This window comes from Pygocentrus nattereri, chromosome 14 (genome assembly GCF_015220715.1).
Source record: "Pygocentrus nattereri isolate fPygNat1 chromosome 14, fPygNat1.pri, whole genome shotgun sequence".
NCBI classification, from domain to species: Eukaryota; Metazoa; Chordata; class Actinopteri; order Characiformes; family Serrasalmidae; genus Pygocentrus; species Pygocentrus nattereri.
In genome coordinates this window covers 577,501-602,527 of record NC_051224.1, presented here as the reverse complement: position 1 = coordinate 602,527, position 25,027 = coordinate 577,501, and the positions used below count along the sequence as shown (strand labels likewise).

Genomic DNA, 25,027 nt, shown 5'->3' with positions numbered 1-25,027 from the left:
TTTGATGTGAGTTTGATGCTCATTACAGAGAGACTTAATGACTCGGATTCCTTTACTGTGGTGGTGATAGAAACCTGGTGACCTTGTGACGACACAGACATTTAATTCACAGTCCAAAACATGCAACGTCGATGGTAAAAAAAGTGTTAAATGTAAACAAATACATTTTCATTTAGGCCTATTTTGCCTATTTTACCCTGCTCTGCACCATAAACAGATTAACAAAAATAACCTCATGTCAGAACCGCTGTAAAACTGTGTGCATATTGCTTGAAAGTAGGTTTTACAAGCATTAAATGCTTTAGACGTCTGGTTCCTATCACCACTGCTGTAATAATTCTGACTTTGTAAGGCACTCTAGAATAGGACATTTCACTCCAAACCACTCTAAATGATTTTCTTTACATTTTCATCTTTTAATGGTGCAGAAATTCTGAAAAATCTGTGGAATTCCCCTTAAAAGCAAGACGCTACAGGGAGAAATGACAATGAATTTTACAGATATTTTGTTATGTAATATCTAGAACATGGCTTCTTTAGACTGTTATCATAAAACAGAAATATAATTATTTCAGGATTTAGTCATTTTCTGTACATAGCTTGATCCATATGCTGGCAACTATAATGAAAGCTTAGCTCCGCCCCCATCACACATTTTGTCATTTCATTAAAAACCCTGTTTGTTTTTTTTGTGTGTGTAGAATCCTAATGCAACATCCATATAATGTCTATTTCATTGACACAGATGGTGCATGTTATCTCACTGAGTCTCAGACAACCTGCAGAAGCATTATCTAATAATAATAATAATAATAATAATAATAATAATAATAATAATAAACAGTTAACAGCTGGATTTATGCTAGATTGTGAGCCACAAACACACCTTTAAAAATAACAATGCATTATTTATGTCACGACTCCCTTCAGCTCAGAGGTCTCCCCCTGAGGGATCACATGACTCCTGCCTCACGCTCATGTTCCAATCAGCGCTCTAGCTCTCCAGAGCGCTGACCCTGTCCAGGCTTGCATGGTAGGTTTTTTACTGAGTGTTCATATGTTTGTTATTGTGGTTCTGACTTTTTGCCCTGGTTCTGCCTCTTGCCTCTTGCCTCTTGCCTCACCCCCTTTCTGATTGTTTGCCAGTGGGTTCTGTGTTTTTTTGGATCTGACCTGTGTTCTGACTTTGATTTTGAATTGTTTTCATCAGTAAACCTCTCATCCTACTTTCACCTGCGAGCGTCTGCCTCATTCTGTCTTGCTACACTGATTAAACACGAGGGGGGGGTGGAGATTGTGCTGGAGCCTATCCCAGTGCTCATCGGGCGGAAGACGGGATACACCCTGGGCAGGTCGCCAGTCCATCGCAGGGCAGGCAGACACACACATTCACACCTAGGGGCAGTGTAGCACGTCCAATAGGCCTGACTGCATGTCTTTGGTCTGTGGGAGGAAACCGGAGAACCCGGAGGAACCCCACGCAGACACGGGGAGAACATGCAAACTCCACACAGAGAGGACCCTGGTCACCCGGCCGGGGACTCGAACCCAGGCCCTCCTCGCTGTGAGGCGACAGCGCTACCCCGTATGCAAAACTTTCAATATATAAAATTAATAATAAACGATTAATAATAAACGATTCATTGGGACATCTGTTAAAATGACCCTTGCTGCACGTAGTGCCTCATTTCGTTTGCCATTTCCTTTAATACAGGTGGAATGAAATGACTTTATCTTTATCTGCTCTTTTCTCTGATCTAATTAGACTGTTTCCAAAGTCAATAGAGACAGATGGGAGAGTTTAGCTCTAAAAGGCCCAGACTGCCAAGCCTTCAGGACTCTGAGGAAGATGCTTGCCAATGTGAGTCAATGTGATTTACCCACAAAGAGCCAGGTTTTCACTTCCACCGAGCAGCAACATGCCTCACATAACTAATCAGCTGCTTAGAGTGAGACTAACTGATTCAACAAGTGCGACTAGATGTGCTCCTGCTTGACTGGAATGAAGATCTGCAGGCACACGGAATCTTTATTGATCCCAGAGGGAAACTGCAGTTATTACAGGTGCAACCATTTATGTAAAAGAATAAACACGTTAATAATTTAAAACAAAAAGAGAAATCTGCAATATGTACACAAGATTTAAGTTCTTATGAACACAGTAAAGCGGCAGTGCTGTATGTAATGCAGGCCGGGCAGATTGGTGACTCCTGTTTTGAGGTATGATGCTGATGTCTGGTGTTTCTCTCTGGTGTTTCCACCCGTTTATTTCTGCTTTTCTGCTTTTGTCTGTTTTGTTTGTCATTTATTTTGCCACTTTATCCAAAGGTTGTGATGTTTTTCTTCATTTTTGTTTTGCTCATTTTGTTCATTGATTCATGAGAGTCTCGATATTATTACATATTTAAGTAGTATTATTAATTTATATCCACTAAGTGGACGAGTGCTACATAATCCCTGATAAAACACCTCATTCAAGTAATTACGAAGACATTCGGGAGTTGATTTGACCACATTAGCGGGCGGTAATCACTGAATCCTGCAGTGCATTGACCCCCCGGGCGATGAACTCGATGCTCCTCATTAAACAACAGGTGGAAAAGGCATTTCTACTCTCTGTGGCCACCACAGCTTTCCAGCATAAAGAATACAAGACTGTCAGCATTAAAGTCAAAGCTTTCGTTATATTTGTTTTATTTGTAAAACAATATGTTTGATGTCTATGAGGCTGTTTCTTAGCTGCTGTTGCTTAAGCTTCTAGTGGCTTAGTCTGCCACATTAGATCCAAACGTGGCCCTTTTGTGAAAGCATTTTAGAATAAAGCCCCCTTTGAAACATCACTGGAGTATGAGAAGAGACTATATGGCTGTAGGAGTAGACAGAACGTCTGCATGGCTTCTTGAGCTGGAAAGCCAGACCCCATATTGAGTAAATTCAGGAACGGCAAGCTGTGATGGAAAGTTAGAGGACATTGGATCTGAAGGAAGTTGGCCTTCAGACATGGTCTTCCTCTCAAGCTTTAGTAATTTCTTAAGCCAATCTAACCAGCAGCAAACTAACTCTTTGAGCTGAAGCTTTTATTTGGGCCATACATGTCAAAACCCAGTCGAAATGAATAAAGGAATAAAACGGCTGTACAATCAAGCTCAATTCTGTCAGCGCCCCTGTGGAATTCTTGTAGTACGTTGGGTCTAAGCTAAGGCTGATCCACATTAAAGCCCAAACTGAATTAAACACAAACATTTGAAGCTTGAATGTATTAAGCCTTCTCTGAGGGCCAAAGAGGCTCGGAAGGTCCCCCACTGCATCGACGTATCAAATCAGGAATACAACCAACTGTGCAGTGTTGTCTCTTTTACCACCTTGCTTGGGAAGCATGCTCTGATAATCCTGCTCACGGAGCTCCTGCTTCAGCTCTTTTTCTTGGCACTGGTCGAGCCTGTTCGTCAGAGGCCTAGGAACTGAATGAAAGCACCTGCTTTATTGGTTATGTAACTGAGTAACCCACGCTGAGCTTCTGCGCATCACGGCTTAAACATTATACTGTGCTTTGTCAGCATGGAACATGCACAATACGCTTACTTCCTGTGTTGGCCAACCATTAGCAGAGGAGGGCCGGAACGCAAGGCAAGTATTAATTCCTGTAAGCTGTGGGAACATTTTTCCAGAGCCAGTTAAAATCATGTTCTCTTTTCAAAGCGGATGCTGTGCAGTCAAATGCAACTGGGAACATTTTGCAAGAGTAAACGCCTCACAGCATTTCCACAGGGCAAAATCCAAGCATGAGCTCCGATTACGTGCCTGCCTCCTTACATCGACGAGCCAGATCCACCTGCATATATGGTTGTAGTTCAATACTGTTAAGCCCAGCGGTCTCACTTGTTGTGCTGCTATTGTGGGTTAACAAAGCCCACCTTTTGTTTTCGACGTGCTGCCTACACCATCCCATGAGGCCACTGTCCACAGCGCTGTCACACCACTGTTTACTCACACGCGTCGCATTCCCACAGCCACGACCGTGCACTCGAGCTGAGGCCCTACTTCACGATGCTTATGGCAGGGGAACAAAACAGTGGTGCACATGCGTCCTCTAGCATTTCAATTCAAAGTGGATCAGCAGGTCAGCTCAAGCACCTCGAACACCGTCTATCCTGACTGATCCTATAAACTCAACCTTTTCCCCCACAGAAGCAAAGCTGGCTATGTTTCTGTTTCATTTCTGAGCAAATTGCAAGAGTAAAGTGAAAATGTGTTTAAAAATCAGTCTAATAATATTTGCTTGTTTTCATCAAACCTAAGCAGCCTAGCGTTGCAGAAATCAGACATTCTTAAAATATTTGACTGTACAACCTCAATTCTAAAAACGTTGGGACGCTGTGTAAAATGTAAATACATGTAAATAAAAACAAAGCAATGATTGTCAAATCTCACTCCTGTTGTACTCACAACAGAACACAGAACACACATCAGACAGGAGTGGAAGTATCAAATCTGTTCAGATAACTGGTAAGTAGGCTATTTGTATTATTTTATTGATCACTGATCTACGGCGGCACAGTGGGGCAGTGGCGCCTCACAGCAAGAAGGGCCTGGGTTTTATTCCCCGGCCAAACGCCCGGGGTCCTCTCTGTGTGGGGTTTGCATGTTCTCCCCATGTGGGTTTCCCCCCACAGTCCAAAGACATGCAGTCAGGCCAATTGGACATGCTCAATTGCCCTTAGGTGTGAGTGCATGGGTCTGTCTGCCCAGCGATGGACAGGTCGCCAGTCCAGGGTGACCGCTGGGGTCGGGTCCAGCACCCACCTCGACCCTGAGGGAGAAGCGGCTTAGAAGGGGTGTGTGTGTGTGTGTGTGTGTGTGTGTGTGTGTGTGTGTATAATCGCTGATCTGACGGAAGCTGTCTGTTGCTAGGCGATTTAGCAGTTGATCATTAGGCATGTGGAGTCTGACTTTCGGTATTAAGTCAATTAAATCTCTAATGCTTGGATGTGATTCATATAATTATTCTGTCTATAATTAAATGTTAATGGAACAACAGTCGTCCCTGTTTATGGAAGCAGCTTTCTGCCGTATTTCAGGGAGTAAATATTAGTTCACTTTATCCTCTGCAAACAAAACCATATTGTTGATCTTGTCGGTCACTAAAATGACAGCGCCTGTATTCCGTGACCTCTGATGATATTCTTCTTTTGCATGTTTCCACAATGAGGAGTCGGTGTTTGTTGCTTGGCCTGCTTGTCAGTCAGGGAAAAGAAATAGTTTATGAAATCCAGTTTTAAGAGCCTTTAACAGACGAATACCTTGAGAACCATCCTGGTGAGGAAATGATTGGCTAGGTCGACCCGTTTAAAACGGCCTGTTTTTGTTTCAGGAAATACAGTGATGATCTACAGCACTGCAGCCAAAAACATCCACTTTCATTACAGCTTAGATGCTTTTTAGTAGGAATCATTAACAGGTTGACAGCTTATTAGTCGTCACTAGCTCAGCGTACACATTGCATAACTGTGTCAGCAGACAGAACCCAAAAAGCGCTGATTCAGACTTCCAGAACATTCATTAATTTCAGCTGGAGTGGCTGCTGTGTGCTGAGGTCCTGAACAATATTTACAGCACTGTGTGAAAGTTTTAGGCGTCTGAGCGAATGTTTAACCAGTTTCCCTCAGCAGTGAGTTTATCACAATATACATTAGAATAAAGTCGTATTCATAATTCAAATAAACAGAAAAACAATAAAAAATAAGAATTTCTCAGGTCCATATTTTTCCTGGACACCTTCACAGCCGCCACAGAGACTCGTTAATATCATCAATTACATCATGAGCTCAATACTGAGCACTGATTGGTCAAACCAGGAGCTGCTTTATAACTACATATAATACTGGGCTTCCTCCAGGAGAGGCTTGGAGATGGGGAAACAAACACACCAACATCCAGAACATCACTGTTTATTATATATAAATAAATAAATAATTAATATTCTATAAATTTGGTTTATTTGAATATTAACACTTTTCTCAGCAAATAAACACAAACTACACAGATTCTGAAAATGTGTCTTGGGGGCCTAAAACTTTCGCACAGTACTGTGTATAAAATCTCAGATGCTGCATAATAGCATGAAAACCAGTCACGGTGGCTAAGCGATGTAGCAAACCTCAAGCTGCTTATTTAACCTTCATGTACTGAGACGCACGGCATAACAATCAGTGCTCATTCACCCGACCAGACCTCCAATCAGTGGCCATTGTCCTGAACAGAAAGCTTCCCATGAGTGTCCACTGTAGCTCCACGTCATTCTCACCATAGAATGAGCAAAGGGCTTGTTTGTGTTGAGGCACCTGTAATGTGCTTGAGGACTGCTGACACGACCTGCGACGGCACCACAACACTGCAGAAATCAAAACAGGCCTAATTAGTTCTCACGCATTGTAGCTACAGGCGAAGTCAATGTTGGTTTTCACCAACGTTTCTTCAGAATTAACTGTTTGAGGTGTAAACAGTCATTCAGAGTGGTTTGAGGTAAAACGCTCTATTCTAGAGAAATGTCTGGAGTCGGCTGGTGATGGGAACCACACGGCCGAAGCCTTCAATGCAGGCATGTCAAACTGGGGACCGTCCAGGCCAAAGTGCTGCGGATATTAGCACTTACCCTCATCCAGTGCTCTGAACTCAGCCCATGAAGGCCTTGCTGATTAGCTGATGAGCTGAATCAGGTGTGTTTAACGAGGCAGCTTGCTAGTCTAAAGGCACAGGAGGACTGGAGTCTGACACTTGCTTTAATGCATGAAGAGGCTACTCAGAGAAGGGTAAAGCACATTGTTCACTTTGGAGCTTCACTGTTCTGGGTAGTGAGTAAAACGGCTATATTTGTGTTATAGACATTGCGATCAACGCTATAAAGAAATGTGTCTACGTTTTTCCTCAAATAACCATTTCACATCAAACCTTTTCAAGTCATTTTTTCTTTCATGGTTGAATTGGACCCAAGTGGACCGAAATGGACCCAAATGCACTAATGTGGCTAAATCTAGCCAATCGGACTAACATAATATAAAGCTATGAGCAGTAAATGTTTGGCTGTTGATGAAACTATATCATCCTGGCAATTAAATACGTCTGGAAAGCACATCTTTCTCTGATCTTCAGCCAAGAGGCCCAAGCAAAACAGTTTCTGCTTTACTGTAGTGGCAAACGAAACGAAGCGGAGCCACAACTGGGTCACCCTGCAGGTTCCTTTTGTGAATAAGTGCACAGCCAGTGCACTGCCCCTCTGCTTGGGGTTTGAATGTGGTGGGGAAGCCGTTAGGGGGTCTTACATTAGTAAAGGTAAGAACGCTTGTTGGGGTGTGAGAAATCTATTGGCAGCTGCGTGTTGTTAGGCAGCTCAGCCGGTGGCGTCAGTAGGCCTGTGGAGTTTTACTGCGCGTGGAGGTTTGTGTATAAGTCTGACTTTGGACTACTAAATTGATTAAATCTAATGGGCTGTGGGCTGGAGGTCAGGGAACCGGCCCTGTGACCGGAAGGTCGCCGGTTCGATCCCCAGCGCTGACAGTACATGATTGAGGTGCCCTTGAGCAAGACACCTAACCCCCAACTGCCCCCCGGGTGCTGTGGATAGGGCTGCCCACCACTCCGGGCAAGTGTGCTCACTGGTGTGTATGTGGTGTTCCACTTCACAGATGGGTTAAATGTGGAGCTGAAATGTTGTGGGACTAATAAGGGTCTCTTAACTTAATGCTTGGATGTGATTCATATAATTATTCTGTCTGTAATTAAATGTTAATGGAACAACAGTCGTCCCTGTTTATGGAAGCAGCTTTCTGCCGTATTTCAGGGAGTAAATATTAGTTCACTTTATCCTCTGCAAACAAAACCATATTGTTGATCTTGTCGGTCACTAAAATGACAGCGCCTGTATTGCGCGACCTCTAAAGATACTCTTGTGCATGTTTCCACAATGAGGAGTCCGTGTTTGCTGTTGGCTGGCCTGCTTATCGGCCTGTGAAAGAAAAAGCCTATGAAATACAGTTTTAAAGACCGTGACTCCCTCAAAAACGGAGCCTTTAACCAAGAACACGTTCTGCTTTACTGTAGTGGCAAACGAAACGAAGTGGAGCCACAACTGGGTCACCCTGCAGGTTCCTTTTGTGAAAGTGTGAGAAGCAAGAACATGAACTCTGCTTGAGGTGTGACTGTGGTGCTGAAGCCAAGTTGGGGGGTCTTTCAGTTGTAAGGCTAAGAGTGGTTGTTGGGGTTGGAGAAATCTACTGGCGACCCACTTTTAAGACGTATAGATACAGACATTAGATTTGGGTCAAACATCGAAGTAGAATCTTTTGCTTTGTTACGGTCATATGCAAAGGCTGGAATACGTCTGGTCAAACTTCATGCTCTGTTGATTTTCTAGGTGAAAATAAATTCATACGTCCTCTACATGGAACAAATGTTGGGGTTTTTTTCTGGAATTTTTAGTGCAGTTTCATATCTTGGAAAAAGTAAAGCATAAGATATCACTGACCGTGTCCAAACAAGATTTTATTCTAATGTCGTTTTGGACCATTTCTATTGGCCCTTTTACAATTAAATTTTAAAGCAATGCCAATGGCAGCTGATGATCAAATGATGTAAAAATAAAATAAAAAAAATAAGAAAAAATACAAAATACAAAGATTTATTCCAACAGTGATTATATAAAATGTGACAGCTTTTGCACAGGCCACATTTTATGTTTTTCCCAGTATATTAACTTCAGCAGGAAAAAAAAAAACAGTAACTGTGCATTAAAATGCACAGATGGATAGAGGATATGTTAACATACTATATATATATATATATATATATATATATATATATAATTGATTAGAACCCTATCAAAACTTTATCCATGAAATTGGGCCAGAGGACCGCTACCGGATCTGTAGCTTAGATCTGCATGGTGACCTCAATTGACTATGATAGCTGACTGTGACAGATGACCGACACTAGTCATGCAATAATCAAAGAAGCTGAGGCTGAAATCACTACAGAAAGGTGTCCCTGCTCTATCTTACCCAAACAGAGCTGATATAGAAAGAGCATCTGTGACACATGTGAAGCTAAATTAAAGAGGTGGGCCCAGTCCCCTCAAATACTGGACAGCTTGTACGCCCTTCGTCCATCTCCCTGTTGGAGATGATGCAGAACTGCCATGGGGAAAAGCGTGAACTCCCATCACGACTAATGGATGGCAGTGCAAACTTCACCGCTCCGTAGCACATCACTGGAACTGACCTATATATCCTCATTCCACATATAGACTATTAGCAAGTGTTTGCTCAGAGCACTACAGGGCACTGATCCATGAGCACCGTGTGTTTCATTAAGCACCTGACACTGTACCTGGTTGCTGGGCTCTGCTCTTATCTGCTGCTGATCTAGCCCACTTTCACCACAAAGCTGGTCACCGAAAGATCAAAGAATTACCGTAAATCAGTTCATTCATTTAACAGAAAACCTGTGTAGAGGATGTAAAGCGTCTCAAATATTCATATTCATCTCATTTTGCGTCTGATTTTGTTTGTTTTGTTTAATATGTCATTATCTCTTAGAAAAAGAGAAGTTATCTTTGTACAAGTTCATAAACCAGCGCTGAACTGCGCTGCTCTCGCGTTACTGATCCAGTGGTTGAATCTCAAATGACTCCCTATACACTAAGTTAGGAAATGTGGCTTCTACCCCGAAATGGTACACTATATATCCTGTAGGGGGCTGTGCACGTAAGGCTGAATCCAAAAGGGCAAGTTGTTTGATCTGTTATGTGCTGTTTGGGTTTAAGGAGCTGTTATGTGAGCCAGTCGTGGGCTGGAGGTCAGGAAACTGGCCCTGTGACCAGAAGGTCGCTGATTCGATCCCCAGAGCCGACAGTACATGACTGAGGTGTCCTTGAGCAAGACACCTAACCCCCAACTGACCCTGGGTGCTGTGGATTGGGCTGCCCACCGCTCTGGGCAAGTGTTCTCACTGCCCCCTGGTGTGTGTGTGCTCACTAGTGTGTATGTGGTGTTTCACTGCACGGACCGGTTAAATGCGGAGGTGAAATTTCCCCGTTGTGGGACTAATAAGGGTCTCTTGATCTTGATCTTATTTCAGGATCTGAGTCGTGCACTGCGTAGGGAGCAGGGAGCAGGGAGCCATTCGAGACACAGCCACGGATTTGGTCTCGGATCCACAGAGGCAGCAGTCATAGTGTACACGCTGAACAAGACAGGAAAGAAAAATCACACTAAATTCAACGGAACCCAACCCAGTCTACCCGCCTGGCCCACCAGATACAGGAATAAACGAACCGTCTCACAAGAGCGACGCTCAACTGATGCGACGCTGGAAGGAGCGATGGCGGCGGTTCAAACTAAGCGAGACCTGGAGGAGGATTATTCGCTACTGCCGGTGGTTCACGACATCATTAAGTGGTAATGATCTGATGATGATGATGATGGTTGAGGTTAACGCGTTTTACTGTCTTGGTGGTCGCTCACACGTTTAAGCCGCTTTCAGTGCGGAGAACTCGATAGCTTGTTAGCCTGTTAGCTTTAGCACAGCCAGGCTTTGTTGTTGTGGCCGAGTCCTGTGAAGTTAGCAGCAGCAGTAGCTGATGATGATGATGATGATGATGATGCCGATGCCTTTAAGCCGAGTATATAAGTCGGATTTATCGTATTTACGAGACGGAGGCACATAAACGCCACCACAATGTCGTGTTTACTAATGTAGCGGCGGGTAATCCAGGTCCAAACAGTAAAAACCCTGCCCGGGATTTTGTTCCAACCGCCTGAACACCTTCGCTGCTGGCTTGATCAAGTTAGAGAAGTCGAGCAGTTGGAACAAAATCCCGGGCAGGGTTTTTACTGATTGGACCTGGATTACCCGCCTCGGCATCCAGCGCTGCAGGCGGAAGCCCGTCGTGTGGTGTAGTTTATCTGCGCGGGCATGTGTCTCATTTCCAACAAAAACCACTTGGGCACAGATCAAGTCGTGCTTCCGGCCTCCAGCCGCCTTCCAGTCCAACAGCCATTTAAGCTCGAAATGGTTTTGTGTAGAACTCATGGTTCTAAATAAAACTATTGCCTTTACTAAGGAACCCTTGAAGAACCATGCGTACGTGTCAAACATCTGCGTGAGCAGCTGTTGCTGTTGGTTTATCCGTGTCCCTAACAAGCTGTATGTGTGTCTGAAATGTTTTTCAGCATAGACAAAGACAGCGCTGATGTGCACCAGGAGCTGGTCAAACTCAAGTCTAAGATTCAGGAAGCCCGAGACCAGATCAGCTCCATGCCTGGGATTGACGTGAGTCCAGCGGTGCAGCAGCAGCAGCTTCTGACGCTGCGAGAACAAGTGCGGACGAAGAAACAGCTGCTGAAGAAGTACAAGAGCCTCTGCATGTTTGAAGTGCCCAAAGCTTCGTAAGAACTGAGGCCTTTCTCACGCCTAAGGACGCTTCCAGAGAGGAGCGTAACCCGGAGGACGGCGCTGATGTGGGAACAGTTACAGACTTTATACTGACATGTTTATGTTTTATAAGATGGGACGTTCAGATGGAGGGAATCTGCTGAAGGTGCATCAAAAACTATTCTGCCATGTCATTTTTCAAGCCTACGTCCTTAAAGGGGAACTCCACTGGTTTTCTAAGATGCAAACAAAGACATTCAGCATGGGTTGATGGGAAATGCTCCATTCTAGAGGAGCTTACCGAGTCAGAACTGTTCACAGTGGTGGTGATGGGAACCAGATGTCCTCTGAAAGCTCCCTCACAGAAAGTTATTACATGATATGATTCAATATAAGCCACCTGATATCTAACACACACACACACACACACACACACACACACACACACACACACACACACACATTTATATTTATTTATATACAGCGCTGTGTGAAAGTTTTAGGCGTCTGAGCGAATGTTTGATCAGTTTCCCTCAGCAGTGAGTTTATCACAGTATACATTAGAATAAAGTCATATTCATAATTCAGATAAACAGAAAAACAATAAACAGTAACAAGAATTTCTCAGGTCCATATTTTTCCTGGACACCTTCACAGCCGCCACAGAGACTCGTTAATATCATCAATTACATCATGAGCTCAATTTACTGAGCACTGATTGGTCAAACCTGGAGCTGCTTTTTAACTACATATAATACTGGACTTCCTCGAGGAGGAGAGGCTTGGAGATGGGTAAACACACACACCAACATCCAGAACATCACTGTTTATTATATATATATATATATATATATATATATATATATATATATATATATATATATATATATATACACACACAGACACACACACACACACACACACTCTCACCGGCCACTTTATTAGGTACCTTGCTAGTAAAAGGCTGGACCCCCTTTTGCCTTCAGAACTGTCTTAATTCTTCATGGCAGACTTTCAACAAGGTGTTGGAAACGTTCCTCAGAGATTTTCGTTGGTTATTTGAGTTCCTGCTGCCTTGAGAAATCCCAGCAGATCAGCAGTTTCTGAAATACTCAGACCAGCCCGTCTGGCACCAACAACCACGCCACGTTCAAAGCCCCTTAAATCCCCTTTCTTCCCCGTTCTGATGCTAGGTCTGCACTTCAGCAAGTCGTCTTGACCACCTCTACACGCCTAAATGCAGTGAGCTGCGGCCGTGTGATTGGCTGATTAGCTATTTGTGTTAACAAGCAACTGAACAGGTGTACCTAATAAAGTGGCCTGTGTGTGTTTGTGTGTGTGTGTGTGTGTGTGTGTGTGTGCGCGTGCGCGCGTGTGTGTGTGTTAGATGGTAGATAAACTGCTGTATTTGTATTGTTCACATTGTGACCCCTGGTTCCCATCACTGCCACTGTAAAGAAATCCGAGTCAGACCACTTGGAATGACTGTTTACATCTGGACTGAGTTTTCCAGGCACTTTTAAAAAGGGAAACCTAATTTTTTAAAGAGTTCTTTAAGGATTCTTTACTGCCATGTATAGAACCATGAGAACCCTGAGAACGCCTAGAATGTGTAAATGTCTCTGCATGTTTGAGGGATGAGGTTTTCCTCTGTTTTTAACTTGTTATGGGTTTTATATAAAAAAGACTTGCGTCATTACAAGGCAGGAGCGTGGGTGGCGCTATGCCGCTCTTCAGCGAAGACCGTGTGCTCCGCTGTTTCCCCGATTCCACGGTGTGAAATTATGGATTATTGTTTTACGGAAGGGTTTTTAATAAACTGGATTTCATTTCAGCTGGAATTTGAATGGAGTGGTTATTTTAATCCCTGCACGATTGAAAGATTTGGGTTCTTTAGTAAAGAAGATGGTTCTACATAGATCTATGAACAGGTTACTGTGTAGCACCAAAAAAGCTTGTTCCATTGTTATGAGCTCGACTTCATGACAGTAGAAGTGTGTGTAGAACCATCACCGCACATTCTCCATCACCCTGAAGAACCACTAACGATGCAAGAACCCAGGGTTCTTGAATTGTTCACGGTTCCATACAGAACTATTTTCTTTACTAAAGACCCGCAGTTTTAAGAGCAGGGACACCCTTAATAAGAGGTTCTTTAGTAGAGGTGATGGTCCCGTAAAGAGCCGTTTGGCTGCGTGTGATGATTGACTGGGTCTAAATCCACACAAGGAGATGAAGCTTATTTTAAAAATTTTATTTCCATTTTTTAATAAAAGTAAACGCAGACATAGAAGAATAAATATACATTCATATCTTTTGTTCATGAAGCCACAGACGGTCAAGTTCTGTTAGAAAATGGGCAAATAACAAAATGTAAACAAGTGCTCAAGTGTCTCATCTAGCTGTCCAGGTGCGAGCAGTCCGGACACCTCTGTCCAGGTGCGAGCAGTCCGGACACCTCTGTCCAGGTGGCAGCAAGCCGGACACCTCAGTACGGACACCTCTGTCCAGGTGCGAGCAGTCCGGACACCTCTGTCCAGGTGGTCTTACTCTTTTCTTTTTTACAGCAAAACTCGTCGCCACATCTCGACACAGTCCGGCTCGAGTCCCAGAGTCGTGCTCTCTCGCTCGTGAGGCTGAGTCGCCCTCAGCAGTGGACCGGGCGAAGACCAGGCGTCCTCGCGCACAGTGCGGCCTCCTGGCGCGCAGGGTCCCCGGCTCCTCGTGGAGGAAGGTGTGTGTAGGTGTGTGTGTGAGAGGGGGAGGGGCTCCTTCACTCAGCAAATCACGCAGCGGTCTTTGGTCGCCTGGTTCCCGCCCACCGCTTTCTCTTTAATGTACATGAGGTCGCTGTGCACGCTCGGCCTGCGCGCGAACGGCGCCACGATGCCGTACGCGTCGCCGCCCTCCCTGAACTTCTTCTGGCGGAGGGACTTGCGGCGGAGGACGTCGCCGTACTGCAGCGACACCTTGCGGTGGCGGTCCGGGCTCATCTCGTCGGGCAGCTTGGCCATGGCGAAGAGCGCGTGGAACATGAGGTCCACGTTGGTGTTGCGCTTGGCCGACACCTCGAAGTACGCGCACGGCTCGCCGCCCGCCACCAGCTGCTCGATCTCCACGTCCGTCACCTCGCGGCACAGGTCGCGGTCGCACTTGTTGCCGCAGATGACCAGCGGCACGTCCACGTTCTCTTTGGTCTTGTTCTTCAGGCACGACTTGGTCTCGAAGATCTGCCTCTTGAGCCGCTGCACCTCCTGGAAGGAGTCGCGGTTGTCCAGGCTGAAGACCAGGATGAACACGTCTCCTGAGGAGAGGAGGACAAAGTTAGTGTCATGCACTTCTCTAAAAAAACACAGCAACACGCGCCGTGCGCCGCGCTTCTCGCGCAGCTGCTGCAGCTCTGAACCCACCTGTCAGGATGGAGAGCCTCCTCATCGCTGGGAAGGGGTGATTCCCGGAGGTGTCCAGAATGTCCAGCTGGTAAACGTCCCCACGGATGCTGTAGAATTTCCTGTGGAAGTCCTCGATGGTCGGCGTGTACTGGTCGTCGAAGCGCTCGTTCAGGAACCGGGAAACGATCGCCGTCTTGCCAACCTTGGTGGAGCCCAGGATGACCATCCTGTGGCAGTTCTTGGCCGGGATGTCGAACTCGTTCTCGGGCGGTGACATTTTCTTAATCATGGTAGCGGATGGAAATCCACAGGTAGGAGTGTGTGTCCTCCGAGTGTGTGAGGGTCTCTTGTCGATGGAGCTCCGGTGGCTTGTCTGAGAGCCCCACTGAAGCCCATGCGCTTTTATAGCGGAGTCCGTCCACTCCTCCACTGCGCGTCATCCGTTGCGCGATTGCAGGCGTTATTTATTATTTTCCCCACCCGTTTTCCGTCAGAGCGCCCCTCTGGCTGTGAGCGGAGCCAGTTCTAGTGTAGGGGCGGAGGGTGCCTGAATACGGGTGGGTAACAGAAATCAGCGCCTGTCAGGTTTGGCTCTGTGCGTCAGCCTTGTTCCACTCGGCTGGTGTGCGTGCAGGTCTGACACCTGAAAAGCAATGTTTGGAGCCAAGGGTCAGTTAGATGTTATTAGGCTTAATGCAGCGATGTACAGTGAAGCAGAGCAGGGTGAAATGTTCATTGCTGTGGCCCAAACCACATGCTAGGCCATTAGTCTGCAGAAACAGTGCAGTGCCATTAGGTGAAGTAATGGGCCTGTGTGGTTTGGGACGCACATTTGTTTGTTTTAAACGCCAAAGGGCGCATAAGCGTCCCTTATATCCCTTCCACAGTCTTTGCAGTGACCTGCTTGAAGGGGAAGTCCACCAATATTTTTTCCATTTTTAAAATTCATTTGATTTTTTTTGCAGAATTCCGTCGTTGCGATATAAACAAAGTCACTCAGTGTGAATTCTGAAGTACAAATTCAATGACGTTAACTGGCACGTTGTAGAGAAAGATTTCTTCACAGTGGTGGTGATGGGAACCAGGCGTCACCATAAATACAGCCTTTTTATTTGCTGTCCAAGCCCACCAGTGAACCTGCAAGTGTTTGTCTTTTTCACACTGAGCCAAACCTCTGCGCTCTGGCTCTGCACACGTTCAGCTTCAGCTGATGCTGATGAGCAGGTTCAGCTATTGCGTGGGAAAGTGATGCAGCACCATTTTCCATCCGCTAGAGGGCGCATCACCTCAAACACTCAGCAAACGTACAGCATTGACACCAGGGTGCTGCAGATGTGTTTGAAGCCCATGCTAATGTTCACATTGGATTCAAAGTATAGAACCAGCTGTATGTGGATATATAGTGCGAGTATCAACTATGGTAGAAAATATAAATGGCCAAAATCTTATTTAATGTGCTCTAATGTGTTGCCTTCATTACATTTTGTAATGCAACAATGCATTTTAACAATGTAATTAAAATGCTGCCCACATGTCCACATATTTATTTTCTATATTTTCTTGAAATCTTCCAAAACATCCACCTGGTTCTGTTATAATGCACCAGCAGGCAGAGAAAAATAACATCTAACAACATTATCATGTTTCCCCTCCCCTCCCACCACCCCCATCAAAACACTCAGCTCGATCAGAGGCCTCCTTGATACTCCCTTTCACTCGGGATGGTACGGAAGGAAAATGCATGATGACTTTCTGTTCATATTCACTTAGAAATGTTAACATTGCAGCATAGAATTCAGTCTAATATAATAATAATATAATTACTAGTTAGATAAACATTGTCCTGTAGGTGTAGATATATCTAAAGCTGACATGTTAAGAAGATAAAGCTTTGCAGCTCTTCACTTACATTCAGGAGGGCAAGTTAAAGCCCCAACATCTCATAGAATGAGCATCGATTTCTTGTGTGGGAGCTACAGAAGCCTAGAGGAGGATCTAAAGATAGAGGAGGGCCTCGGTGACTCAGCCAATTAAATACGGACTTCTCATTCAGGCCGGAGGGCTCGAAACATCCAAGAAACAAAAGAACAGACAATGAGTCTCTGATGTTTGCGTCGTTCACGTTCTGCGAAGTTCTGTATATAACCGCTGTACACAATATGGCTGAACGTATGTGGACACCTGAGCATCACACCTTTCAAAACCATGGCCAGTAACCCACCACAGCTCACCCCTCATTCACAGCTCCTGCTTTTAAACCTTTATTTCACCAGGGTAACTAATAATCTCTTTACAAGGGAGCCCTGGCCAGACAGGCAGCACATAACACCACAACCAGCAAATCAAATCCGTCAAAATCTAATTAAAAACAAAAAACAGAATGATACAATAACTTATCTTACAATGAGTTATTTTAAAATCAGTCAAGGAGAGAAACTGCTGCAGACTGAAGCTGCCTTGCCGTGTTCAGACCGTACCATCAGAACATCCAACTGAATAAAACTATTAGAGCAGAAATTGTACTGAGACTTACGGTGTTTGCTGATGAGAGTGCAGACAAATACGGAGGAAGCTGACCGATCACTTTATAGACAAAAGTGATCCATTGAATTTGTCTTCGCACTGAAAGTAGCAGTCAGCCTGTCATTTCAGTGATGAGCTGAGTATCTGTTATGAATCTTAATACAGAGTACGGAGTCCAGTGAGTGCAGTGTTGTCTTTGGAGTATGGCAATAATCTAAAATACATAAAAAGGTAGCTGCCACTATTTTTAATTTTTTCATGCCTGTTGATTTTAAAACTGTTCCTGAATTAAAACAAATATATTTCTAGAGATTTCCGGTCTTCTGGAATGGCTTTCTACAAGATTTTGTTTCTGTGGGAATCAGTTTATGAGATCTGGTGCTGAGCTTGGGTGAGAAGGCCTGGCTCACAACTGATGCTTCAGTCAATCATAAAGGTGTTAGTGTTAGTTGAGGTCAGGGCTCCATGGAGTCCGCTGGAATTTCTCCACACCAGTCTCATCAAACCTTGTCTTCATGGAGCTTGCTTTGTGCTTTGTGCTAGGCAGGAACAATAGAATAGAATTTACAACCATCTGTCTCTGTTTGCTCACTTTGGAATTAGACCTCTGCATTTAACCCATCCATACATGCACCCCAGTGAACACACACACTAGGGGGCAGTGAGCACACTTGCCCGGAGCAGTGGGCAGCCCTATCCACGGCGCCCGGGGAGCAGTTAGGGCTTAGGTGTCTTGTTCAAGGGTGCTTCACTCATGGACCGTCAGCCGAGGGGATCGAGCCAGCAACCTTCCGCTCACAGGGCTGGTTCCCTGACCTCCAGCCCATGACTGCCCCCACACAACACAAAAGCATACAGCTGTCTAAAACGTCTCTGCTGTTCCATGAACATTACCCTTTACTGAAACTGAAGGCCCGCAACCCTGAGGGAGATGTGGCTTAGAAAATGGATTGATGGATGGATGGATGGATGGATGGATGGAACTGAGGGGCTGAGCCCAAATCCCGAAAAGCAGCCCCAGATCATTATCCCTCCTCCACCAAACTTTACTTTTGGCACTAAGGTAGGTAGCGACCTCCTGACTGCTGCCAAACCTAGTTGGACATCAGACTGCTGGACAGTGTGATTTATTACTCCAAAGAACACAATTCCACTGCTCCAGAGTCCAGTGACGGCATGCTTTACACCACTCCAGGGAACACTTAGGCCCAATCCCATTTCACCCCTTGCCCCTAACACTTACCCCTCCGTTTTGCGCATTCACATCTAGGGGTAGGTTGTCCCGATTGTTGTTGAGGTGGAGGGGTAGGGTTGTCCCGATTGTTGTTGAGATGGAGGGGTAGGGTTGTCCCGATTGTTGTTGAGGTGGAGGGGTAGGGTTGTCCCGATTGTTGTTGAGACGGAGGGGTAGGGTTGTCCCGATTGTTGTTGAGATGGAGGGGTAGGGTTGTCCCGATTGTTGTTGAGATGGAGGGGTAGGGTGGTCCCAATTGTTGTTGAGACGGAGGGGTAGGGTTGTCCCGATTGTTGTTGAGACGGAGGGGTAGGGTGGTCCCGATTGTTGTTGAGACGGAGGGGTAGGGTTGTCCCGATTGTTGTTGAGACGGAGGGGTAGGGTTGTCCCGATTGTTGTTGAGAAGGAGGGGTAGGGTTGTCCCGATTGTTGTTGAGACGGAGGAGTAGGGTTGTCCCGATTGTTGTTGAGATGGAGGGGTAGGGTTGTCCCGATTGTTGTTGAGACGGAGGGGTAGAGTGGTCCCGATTGTTGTTGAGATGGAGGGGTAGGGTGAAGTGTTAGGACTGTTTGGCCCTTCAAACAGAGATTATTCAGAGGCACTACAAATGGATTATGAGAAAATTCCCAGAATGTCCTGCGAATCATTGGCAAGACGGCTGCAGAAGCGACCAAAGAGACACATAAATGTGAGTATTTCTCTGTTAAAAAGCCGGTGTATTATAAGAACCATTGTAATAGAGTTTTATGGTCATTTCCTTCATAACACGCATATAAATTGCCAGTAAAACACTGATGTCTCGGTCACTACCTGGCGAAATTTCCCATTCCACCTTAATTGGCACAGCAGTTATGTACTGGTACCTGAGGTTGCCTCACCATTTAAGGTGGGACTGGAAGTTCAGCTTCATATCATTGAAGAATTCTTGGTGGTGATAATAAATAACTGCCCCCCTCTTTGAAGGCGAATGATGCTCTAAATGTATTTAAGCAGTGAGGAGCTGAACTTTCCCCTCTGCTGTCACTGCAGGCGGGCAGGGTCGCCTGCAGAGCAGCGCTAGTAGCTGTTAATGAAGTGATGTAGTTTTTTGTTTGTGCTCTTTTTTATTCGGTGTCTCGTTTGATTGATTGATGCATGAAACCGAAGTTGTGAATGAATCGCGAGCGCCGGTGTTTTTCAGTCTCCTTCAGATAAATAGAAAATATCAGTGTGATGTACCATTATTGCTCTAGTCTGGAGACAAAGCAGGAAAACACGTCCTGATGATTTTTTCCAGGCTATTTTAAATAAGATAAATAAGATTCTAACTCAGTTTTAAGGGGTAGGGGTAAAAATAAGAAATGGGATTGGGCCTTAGTATTGCATATAGTTTGGATTATGTGCAGCTGCTCAGCCATGGACACCCATGTAAGGAAACTCCCAATGCACAGTTATTGGGCTGATATTGGTTCCAGAGGATGTTTGGAACTTGGTCGTGATGCAGTGGAGGACAGGCGAATTTTATCTCTCTGTGTGAGCTTGTTTGGTCTACCGCTGCATGACTGAGTTGTCATCCACCAGAGCAGATCAAGCAGGGAAGTTCATGAACAGACTTGTGGCAAAGGCATCGTCCTCTGTCAGTGTCACGTTCACGTTCACCGTGCTCGTCATTGCTTGTCTAGTGAGATTGAACGGCAATGACTAAAACATTTGAACACAGTCATTAGGAGAGCCGTCCACATATTGGAGCAATATTGTGCATTTAAAACTGTTATTTTGCAGTTTGTCATAAAGTAGATAACGTCTAGCACAAGCATTTGATTCGTTAGCCCAATGTGCACCCTCAAAAGGCTCCCCGCATAAAGCATTGATGGTATGATAATGAGGAAATGAATGTCATCCTGTTCATGAATCTGAAATATTTAAGTGGTTGTTCCACCACTGAATTATTCACAGCTGATTAGAGTGATACTATGCTTGCTGCCCGTCCTCTCACATTATTACAAAAGTGCAGTGCAAATCAAACACAGTCATGCCCACAACATTAGTCGTGAAAATCAACTGTTGAGTACTTTCTTAGCGAAAAAGGGATCTATAAAGTACCAAAAGGATCTGATTTGTAACAGTAGTAGAATCTATTTTGATGCTATATGGGGATAAGTACCATTCTAACAACAATTCTTAAGCTTTGAGTGACTCTGTACCTTAATAGTGTTTATTTTATTAAAACAAATGCTTGAACATTAAACATTTTCACTGTTAAACAATCATAACGCTGCAGAAGTGACTTTTTTATTCACATATTGCAAAAACACTAGCCAGTACATGACTAATGAACACAGCTTTGACCAGTTGCAAACAGAGAAAATCATTATAGTTTTCATTAAAACGCCAAAAAGTTTGCCGATGTTGGACGGCAATAATAATAATAATAATAATAATAATAATATTTGTTTATATAGCACTTCTTTTGCCGGTGGCAGCTTAAAGTGCTTTGCAGACAGGTGATAAAAAGAGTTATACAAGGAAGTGTATGTAAACTGACCGATCAAATTAAATACCATGAGTTGTAATTAAGTGCTGGGTTAAAGAGCGACGTTTTTAGACCGTGACTCTGGGACACATTTGCGACATTTGGAGGTGGTTTGAAAGGTCATTCCAATCCAATTTTTACAGATGCGTGTCTGGATGCTCTAGATGCTCAAATCATGTCAACAATGTGTGTCAAATCCAGAGTGACTCTTCAAGGTTCATGCTTGTGCCAAATAATTTTGCAGAGGGTGGAGGGCGAGATGATGCACCTCCACCTCTCCTGCCTCTGCGTTTGAGATCTCCATCACTAGTGTAGGTTTGTAGTTCCTGATGCTGATGTCATTACCACAGCAACCCATGCGGAAAGGTTGATGTCTGGACACACAAATCTGATCTGATGACTTGCGAGTAACCGTGCGGACAGTCATCTCAAAAGATCGGATGCCTGCTGTCTGAACGAGGTCTGAAGAGACTGACTGCCCGCTCCCTGCCGCTCCCTGCCGCTCCCTGCCGCTCCCTGCCGCTCCCTGCCGCTCCCTGCTTCCATGCATGGATATGGGTAAAATGAAATGCTTTGGAATGTTTTGGAAGTAACATGAAGACATAGGACAGCATTTCTGAGATTTTTTTAAATTGTTATTTAAAAATTTAAATGACAAATGTATGTTTTTCACAAATTGGGATTAAGATTTGGAACAGTCACCTCCTATGAGAAAGCACCCTATAAATAATGGTTCTCTATATGTTTCGCTCATTACTGTCTCAGGTAATGCTCTGGGCCTAAATAGTCACTACTATAAACAGAAAAATATATCAGTATAATATTGGAAAGTTTACCATGAAATTTGAACTGTGAGCATTCAGGACGCAAAGGCCTCTTTACTAAAATGGACATATAATGCTGATAGAAGCTCTGGGACAAAGTCTCCTGGACAGAAACACAGACTAACTTGTACTTATAGTGATGGAAAGGAAACCATGAAGATCCAAATCATGCCATCTCATTTTGGCCCGGGTCAGGATCCTGTGTCAGGCTCCAGTCCTCATGGGCCAAAACAGACTTCAGCACACTGCTTTATTAAGCACACCTGATTCAGCTCATCAGCAAATTAGCAAGGCCTTCATGAGCTGAATTCAGAGCGTTAGGTGAGGGTGGACACTAATCTCTGCGGCACTAACCCTAGTTTGACCTACCCGTCGTAGACATGGTGGCGTAGGCTGTATGGACTGATGACATAACTGACTACAGCGGCAGAATGAATGCTCAGCTGTTCAGAAGCATCTTCACTACATACCAGAACTTTAGCAGGACAATATTTAAAAACATGCTCTTAAAGCAAATATGGGGGGTTTCAGAGCCAAAATGTGGAATGATCCTGACCGGTCAAGTCAATCACCTGACTTGAATCTCACTCTGAAGACTCGAGGCAAAAGCCTGCAAAAAACAGGGATGGAAAACAGCAGAGTGCAAACTTGACCAAGCATCTCAAATATAAAAAATATCAAATATTTTTCATTACAACATTTTTGTAAGAATATTATAGATTATTTGTCCTATTACTACACATTTCACTCCAATGTGATCTTATCAAGTTAAATACTGCACTGCAAAGGCAGCTTAGAAGTGCATTAAAATATATAGTCATAGGCAAAAGTTTGGGCACTCCTGGTCACAACTGCAGTTAAGTTTCTGAATTGAACATATTGTGGGAAAAACACAAAAGGTGATGTGTGTAAAAAGTGTGTGTATGTATGTATATATATATATATATATATATATATATATATATATAGGTGTGTGTTTTTATTAACCTCAGCAAATAAATAGAAATTTTGCATTAAATTGTTGTGCAGAAATTGCAACATTTAAGTGTATTTATTGCAGAACACTTCTAAAATCAACAAAATATTTATTCTGATCAGGGATATTGAACTTTTGCATGTTGTTTGTTCACCTCTCCAGGCATTAGACGGTCATCGACTGCAAAAGATTCACACTCAAGTAACAAATATCCGTATTATTCAAGACTTCAAGCCCAACTGTCAATGTGAACTTTCTCCAATATAAGCTGTTATGCAGTCTCAAAGTCACCGAGTTCAAACCCATCGTGCTGAAGAAGAACTAAAATGTGGTCACTGTCCATTTACTTATGGACTGGATTTTGATTTTGGCTGGATGGTCCGTAGTGCATGCAGAGGTTCTATTGTAGTTCGATCTCCCTGATCTCCTTGTTGCTGAAAGAGAGGCTGTATTCTATCAAAGCCTCTGCTGTGAAACTCAAGCTGGCCTCGCAGGCAGCAGCAAGGTGTTTGTGTAATAAGGGGCGGAGCAGCTCTGCTCTACAGCCACACTCATTGGACCGTAATTAGTCCACTGTGTACCCACTTATGCTTATTAGGGAACACGTGCCGTGTCATATTTCGGTGCCATAATGTGTGGCTGCTGGGATGAAGAGAGCAGGGATTAGAAGGGCTGAGCAGAGCGCTTTCTCACCTGTGTTTAAAGAGCACATTTAGCTGCTGAGATCTCAGATGATCTGTTCCTGAACCTCATAAACATGTGCTACTAAATATGTTGGGTGTTCTCTAGATAGTTTGTGGAACACGATGCTAAAACCAAATGATCTACTATGCAGAGGCGTCACTGAGCTGCATGGATAAGGGACTAAGCCTGTGCTAGGGGGTCATGGAGTTTTTATTTATTTATTTATTTATTTATTTTATACCCCTAAATGTGTGTTCATTGTGAATAAATGAATAAATGTGGTTGAACTGGCACACAGTAGGTCTGTATCTTTGTAGCACTGGTATGACTTAAACACTGTATTCACTTACAACAGGCATAGAAAAAGCAAAGGTACTGAAGTCCAGCACTGCTACCTCCTCTGTCTTAGCTGAGCTGCACAGCACTAAATATAGGACAACAATTCAAACAAGAGCGGCCAAATGAGAAGCTGTCACGACTTTTTAGTATTTGACAGTCTCTTGCTGCAGATTAAAGGAAACGTATCAGTGAAAATGATCAGTGTTCCTTCTTAAATCTTTCTCTTGGCCTTTTTCGTCAGCTGCTAGCCAGGCGAGCCTGTTGTCTGTGTTGCTATGTGACCAGCAGTTTGCGCGCCAGCCTTCAGGATTAAAGGTCCATGAATTAGCAGTTAATTCCAGCGTTACTAGTAAAACTACGTTAAAATGAGACGCAAAACTGAGAGGATTTTACTAAATGACAATTTGCAGCATCCGAATACTCATACAGTCTGATTGCATGCATGAAGGTGTTTTACAACCACGGTTAACAAAAATAAAAATAGTAGACTTTGAGAACAAAGTCGGAATATTTTGAGAAAAAAAGTGGTAATATTTGGAGGATATTAAAAAAAACATGGGCTACCTGTAGGGGGACTAACTGTAAGGGGGACTAACTGTAGGGGGTCTAACTGTAAGGGGGACTAACTGTAGGGGGACTAACTGTAAGGGGGACTAACTGTAGGGGGCCTAACTGTAAGGGGGACTAACTGTAGGGGGATTAACTGTAAGGGTGACTAACTGTAAGGGGGACTAACTGTAAGGGGGACTAACTGTAGGGGGCCTAACTGTAAGGGGGGTTAACTGTAGGGGTGCTTACTGTAAGGGGGACTAACTGTAAGGGGGGTTAACTGTAGGGGGGTTAACTGTAGGTGGGCTGCCATACTGTGTTGCTGTCCTGGCACCGGAGCTCCACTTACTCCCGTCTCTCTGTGGATCATTTTGATCTTCATCCTCACTGTCTGTGAAACTTCATGGCCTCTTTGAATGGGGGGAGATGAAGCCCCCCGATAACCATGTAGACGACCCTGCCTGAGATTCTCCTTCAACAACACAGACAGGGAGGCTGAGTGGTTCTTTATGGGGGGAATCGATATGAAAGTGCAGCTCCACCAACTCAGCGCCCCTCATTTAACA

General features: G+C 44.4%; 2 protein-coding genes across 2 annotated transcripts; one reads left to right on the top strand and one right to left on the bottom strand.

Annotated features, from left to right (window-relative positions):
• The first annotated feature begins 1,015 nt into the window (after nt 1-1,015).
• On the top strand, nt 1,016-11,933 carry LOC108437879 (mediator of RNA polymerase II transcription subunit 9-like). Its single transcript, XM_017715290.2, has 3 exons — nt 1,016-1,033; nt 10,132-10,451; nt 11,226-11,933. Exons 1-3 carry the CDS (start codon nt 1,031-1,033, stop codon nt 11,443-11,445), a joined length of 543 nt encoding a protein of 180 aa, XP_017570779.2. The 5' UTR covers nt 1,016-1,030; the 3' UTR covers nt 11,446-11,933.
• A 1,733-nt stretch (nt 11,934-13,666) lies between these two features.
• On the bottom strand, nt 13,667-15,211 carry LOC108437878 (dexamethasone-induced Ras-related protein 1-like). Its single transcript, XM_017715289.2, has 2 exons — nt 14,838-15,211; nt 13,667-14,731 (listed from the first exon to the last, which is right to left on the bottom strand). Exons 1-2 carry the CDS (start codon nt 15,106-15,108, stop codon nt 14,205-14,207), a joined length of 798 nt encoding a protein of 265 aa, XP_017570778.1. The 5' UTR covers nt 15,109-15,211; the 3' UTR covers nt 13,667-14,204.
• Between the last annotated feature and the right edge of the window lie 9,816 nt (nt 15,212-25,027).